General features: G+C 44.7%; 1 protein-coding gene across 2 annotated transcripts in view; it reads left to right on the top strand.

The window, feature by feature from the left end:
* Positions 1–323: 323 nt before the first annotated feature.
* The window catches only part of UBXN4 (UBX domain protein 4), a 33,686-nt gene continuing 28,009 nt past the window's right edge, over positions 324–6,000 (top strand). The window contains exon 1 of one of the 2 annotated variants that reach the window (XM_059927570.1): positions 324–667. In XM_059927570.1, coding sequence (XP_059783553.1) covers positions 586–667 — 82 coding nt within the window. In that variant the 5' untranslated portion in view covers positions 324–585. The remainder of the gene's footprint in view (positions 668–6,000) is intronic. The other variant, XM_059927569.1, reaches the window with a different exon arrangement.

The following is a 6,000-nucleotide window of genomic DNA, read 5'->3' as shown; positions in this document are numbered from 1 at the left end:
AATACACAATTACATGGTCCCACTACGCAGGGTTCCACCCGGGGCGGGGATGATTTCCTCCACATTTAAGGTCTCAGTAATGCCGAGAGTGGCATCTCCCGGTGACTAGCGCCACTTCTCCTCCTCTTTATAGATTGTGAAGTGGTTCTCACTGCTGCCCCCTTAGCCGTGCCCGGGAAACCACAGTGACATTTCCCACATTAAAGGAACCAAGCCTAAGAAGACTACAATTCCCGTCATGCCTCAGGAAGGCGCCGCCGACACCACTTAGCGATTAGTCATCCTTTCCGCTGCCTCCTTCCACTTCCGGGACTGCAGGGCCTGCGGTCTCGCGGGCGTCTACACGCACCGACTTGCCAACGAGACAAGGCACGGGAGCGCGGTGCTGACGGCGACGCGTGGCGTCATGTGTCGCGGGGCGCGCCTCGGCCTGCGCGCTTGCGCGCGTCCTGGGGGCCGCTGACGGGCTTGCGCACCGGTGCGGAGCCGGAGGCGGGCCGCGGGGCCCAACGACGGAGAGGGCGGGGCCAGCTCCGGGACCGAGGCGACAACACAGCGAGCGAGTGCCTGTGCCCGAGGGCAGCGATGCTGTGGTTCCAGGGCGCCATTCCAGCCGCCATCGCGTCGGCCAAGAGGAGCGGCGCGGTCTTCGTGGTGTTCGTGTCAGGTGAAGGAGGCGAGGGCCCGAGACGTGGCCGGGGCACCCCCTCCGGCCTACTTCTAACCCCAGGGGCCCCTAGCCTTTCCTCCGGGCGCCAAGAGGCCCGGGCTGCCCGTCTCCCTGGCGTCTCAGCTCCTCCCCCGTCCGTTTGGAGCGCACCGGGCCTGGCCCCCACCGCCCGCTTCTCCCGGCCCCCGGCGGGAGGCACGGCCCCGGCCTCGCCCCCAAAGCGCGCCAAGCCCCGCGGTCACCTCCCTGCGCGGGGCGAGGGGACGGGTGGAGCAGGCCCTCGCCGCTCAGCCCGCAGCGCCCCGCCGAGCCTGACCCCGCGCGTACACTGACGCCACCGCCGCCTCCCGGGCCCCCCGGGTAGGGCGCTCTGTCCCCGAGGATCCACTTCGGGAGGCTTTAACGCCCGTGTAGTTAGTGTGTAGGTGGGAAGAGAGACGGGCCATTAGGCAGGCGGTTTTACTTGTAATTAGTTGTGGACTGTCAGGAAGAAAGCTGTGTCATCGGTAATCAACAAAGAGAAAGCACCTGATGTTCAGGGTTACTGGCTTTCGTATGTTCCTGAAACGCAAACTTTTGAGGTCTATATAGGTTTGATTTTTTTTTTTTATAGTGATATGGGAGTGGTGAATCTAATGTGGAATAATTGCTTTCTTGCAAGTTGATTTTTTTTTTTTTTAACCATTTGTTTAGAAGAAGTAGACACACCAGCCTTGGTTCTTTTTGTTGTTTTCCTGGTCTCATAGCTACAGTTTCAGAAGGTGTACTAACTCATTTACGCCGTGTTGCTCTGGGTTATTTTGCTCCGTATTTTATTACTGAAATCTTCTAGATTTACCGTAAGGCTTTGCCTCTGTGAGGTTTTGCTGGTCCTCATTACATGAACCAAATCAGTGTTTGTGACTACCGTTAATTTGAGGTGTATTATTTCAACTATTTGTGTTTAGTAACGGCTTATTCATCATTAACTCATGACTTGGAAGGCTAGGTAATAGCCCTATAACTTTATGCACTGCGGTGAAGAGCAAGTTGCTGGAATATGAGTTTCATTTAACATTAAATTTGGAATTTTGAATTGTTTTAAATTATGCTAAAATGTTAGCCCAGTGCTGTTAATTAGAAGAGCTGGAGTAGTTTACATTCTCTTAACGCTTTTTTAGAGTTATATTTCACATAAATAAATAACTGCGGTAAACCTGTAAGGAAATAAGTGGATTAAAAGGGAAAGGAGGACTTCCCTGGTGGCGCAGTCGTTAGGAATCTGCCTGCCGGTGCAGTGGACACGGGCTCGATCCCTGGTCTGGGAAGATGTCACATGCCGCGGAGCAGCTAAGTCCGTGTGCCACAACTACTGAGCCTGCACTCTAGAGCCCGCAAACCACAACTACTGAGCCCATGTGCCACAACTACTGAAGCCCACACGCCTAGAGCCTATGCTCTGCAACAAGAGAAGCCACCGCAATGAGAAGCCCTTGTACTGCAAAGAAGAGTAGTCCCTGCTCGTTGTAACTGGAGAAAGCCCGCGCGCAGCAATGAAGATGCAACGCAGCCAAAAATAAATAAATAAAATAAATACATTTATTTAAAAAAAGTAGTCCTGTTTTATTAAAAAAAAAAGGGAAAGGAATGATAATGATACTTAGTATGCTTATTAAGAGTACAGTAATAGTTTTAATGATATTTTAAGTTGTGTTTTTCATATATAATCTCAATTGATCCTGGCAGTTGGTAGAACAGGGCTTATTATGCCCATTTTATAGATGAGGAAACTTACGTCCACAGTGGTAAAATGACATACACCATTGTCACAAAAAGGATTTATATCTTGTCTTGACAGATTTTTTTTTTTAGCAGCTTCAAAAAAAAAGAGTGTCTTTTTTGTTTCTCAAAAAAACTGAACAGTTGTAGAATTTAGGTAGTTATTGAAATTGGTGTAGAAATCAGGAAATCTAGGATTATGGTAGTCATATTTTTAAACAGAAAACACATTTGATGGTGTCCAAAGGTTCCTAGAAGGCACTCCTGGGCTAACCAGTTAATTTAGAAGAAATGCTAGATTTCATTAAATATTTGGAAACCCATTTGGAAACAGTAGTGCTAATTATTACAATAGAAAAATAAAGTTATAGATCTTTGGGGCTTTGTGTGTATATATAATACATACATTCTTCAATTAACTTTACTGATGAGCATGTATCTTACGCTTTTATTTTTTTTTCTTTTATACATTTATTTATTTATCTTTGGCTGCGTTGGGTCTTCGTTGCTGTGTGCAGGCTTTCTCTAGTTGTGGTGAGCCGGGGCTACTCTTCGTTGCAGTGCACGGGCTTCTCATTGTGGTGGCTTCTCTTGTTGTGGAGCACGGGCTCTAGGCACAGGAGCTTCAGTAGTTGTGGCACATGGGCTCAGTAGTTGTGGCTCTTGGGCTCTAGAGCGCAGGCTCACTAGTTGTGGCTCTTGGGCTCTAGAGCGCAGGCTTAGTAGTTGTGGCACACAGGCTTAGTTGCTCCGTGGCATGTGGGATCTTCCCCGACCAGGGCTTGAACCCGTGTCCCCTGCATTGGCTTAACCACTGCGCCACCAGGGAAGCCTTGTCGTATGCTTTTAGAATATCAGTGACTGTTGAATGTTTGCAGGAGGACTGTTAGCAATCTGCCAAAGGAGTCAGTCCCTTGACTCATTGAAAATACTGTTGGTTTTTCTAGAGTTTTAGGAAGTTAATCTCCAAGATTAGGTAGGATTAGTGTCACTCCAGAAGTATGTAGACAGTGGAGTCATGAAACTGCAACACTTATAGGTTGCTTAGACCTCTGTTCTTGACTTTGAAGAATACAGCCAGAACTCATGATTTTCTTACGTCTGAGACCTCGATAGTAATATACCAACTCACTGAAATTTTAAAAAGATATAATAGTTGGAGGGAGTCTCTGTAGTTGGAAGGAGTGGTCTTAAGGGTAATCATTGCTTCATATAACCACTCAAGTGGGAAGCATTTTAGGTAGATTGTTTATATTTTACTGAAATTTTCATGGATGAATTAAAGAATATGTAGGATTGATGTTAAGAGACTAGAGAGATTACTACTAGTTAAGTCAACGAGTTAACAAGGATTTTCAAAGTATTATAGCTGTGTAAATTGAAAGATATAAAACTGAAGAAGATTTTGATTCTATTCTTGGGAAGACAGAATAATCTGACAAGGATTCTGAAGTAGAGGTGTGGGTTCACTGACTAGTGTTGTTAGTTGGCTAAAATCTCTGTGACTGACAGACACTATTTCATACCTCTTTTTTTGGTTAAAATAGACTAAGAAACCCTCTAGGTTTTGACCAGTTGAGTTTTTCTAGGTTGGAGTTACTGATTGTAGCGTCTGCAGCTCTTTGCTTCAGAGTTTGTACTATTCTTTTAAGTGGCTTTACTTTTGGATACTGCTCATACCACCAAGGATGTAATGTTTTCTCCTAAAATCTTTGGCCCACCTAAGTCCACAGCACAGTTCATAATTTGATTAAAAATAAGAAACTAAAGATACTGAAGTTGGCGATTAATAATCCCACCCAGCAGTGTTAAGATAACTCTTGCTGAGTTAATGTAATTCCATTCAGTCTTCCATCTCTGTTGGTCAAGCAGCTGCTGCTGCACTAGCCTGACTCATGGACAGACATTGCTAGTGGGGATGGAACATTTGAGACCCTGTCCACGTCATACAGCATAGGTGAGGGAGTGAGGGACATCGGCCTAAGAAGTGGCAGATCTATCCTTCCAGGTACCAACTTGACATCCCCACTTGGATGCCTCACAGGATTCTCAAGCCTAAAAGTATTACTGCTTGAACCTGTTTTTTTTCCCCCCAGTGTTCTACTTCTAAGTAAATGGCACCACCTTACATCCAGTTGGATAAACCGAAGTGTGGGCGTCATCTCTGGACCCTTAACTCTTCAGTCTCATCTTGTCTCCTGCTCCCTGTTGTTCACAACAACCGTAATCACACAGCCCTTTCCCTACACGGAAGTTCCTTCTGTGTAGTGAACTCTTCTGGCTTGTGGCATGGCTCAGCTCTTTCATCCTTTAGGTCTTACCTTAAATATCACCTCAGAGAGGGCTTCCCTGACCAATCTAAAGAGGTCTTTTTTTTTTTCTTCAGCACGGTAAACACTATAGCTACTTAGAGTTACCAAACAAGTACTTTTTTTTGTATCTTTTGATTTTAAGCTCCACTGAGGGCATATAGTATCTCATTTGTTTTATATTTAGTTTGTAGCTCAGTGCCTAGCACAACGTAAATGTGGAATAAAATAGTGAATGTATGAAAGAAAGAATGAATGAAAAAAATCCCTATCACCGCACAGCCTTCTCTAAGTTTAGTAAAAATGTTCCTATATAGCTATTTTCTAGGTTGATAATCCTGTCATTTACTTGGAATTTTACATCTCTCCTCACCGCATAGTGTCTGAAGATGTGCTCAGAATGATCTCACTGCAAATGATAGTTTTCCCATTTGCTGCTTCAACATCTAGGGGTCTGCTAATGGGCGTTCTTTTGGTCTTGGTCTGTGGATGCATTCTAGTCCCTGTCTACTTTTCCGTGGCCAGATTTCTCAATCCCCTTATTACTGAATATTCCTGGATCTCATTTCACAAAAAATGTTTTCAACTGTGCAGCATTAGTCAAGTTTTTGTAGGCATGCCAAGATACTATACCAGAAATTTAGCTATTCATTCCACAAAATACTTATTGAGAGCCTGCTATATTCCAGGTATTTTACTGTAGGCCAGGTTCTGTTGTAGGCATTTGAGTTATATCAGTAAATAAAAAGGAAAACAATCCTTGCTCTCACAAAACATGCATTCTAGTGGAGGGAGACAGACAATAAACAGTAAACATAATAAGTAAAACGCATAGTCTATTAGAAAGTGATAAGTATTACAGAAAAAAAAAATCAGGAAATGAGGGAGCTTTGGGAATATTTGAAGTGTGTAATTTTATTTTACTTTTTTGCCATGCTGCGCGGCTTGTGGGATCTTAGTTCCCCGACCAGGGATTGAGCCTGGGTCCCCTCAGTGAAAGCACCAAGTCCTAACCACTGGACCACCAGGGAACTCCCTGAAGTGTTTAATTTTAAAGTAGTGATTAGGGAAAGTTTGTATTGAGAAGATAATATTTGAGCAAGGACTTCAGGGAGTTGAGAGTTAACCGTGTAGGTATCTGGGGGAAGAATATTCCAGGCAGAGGAAACAACTAGTACACAGACCTATAGCAAGAATATCTTTAATATTTGAGGAATAGAAAGGAAAGGGATAGGAAGGAAAGGGACAGCAAAAAAGTAAAAG

The sequence above is a fragment of the Balaenoptera ricei genome, chromosome 7, assembly GCF_028023285.1.
Source record: "Balaenoptera ricei isolate mBalRic1 chromosome 7, mBalRic1.hap2, whole genome shotgun sequence".
Lineage (NCBI taxonomy): Eukaryota > Metazoa > Chordata > Mammalia > Artiodactyla > Balaenopteridae > Balaenoptera > Balaenoptera ricei.
Note: the sequence above shows the minus strand (reverse complement) of the source record. Positions and strands in the feature narration are given on the sequence as shown.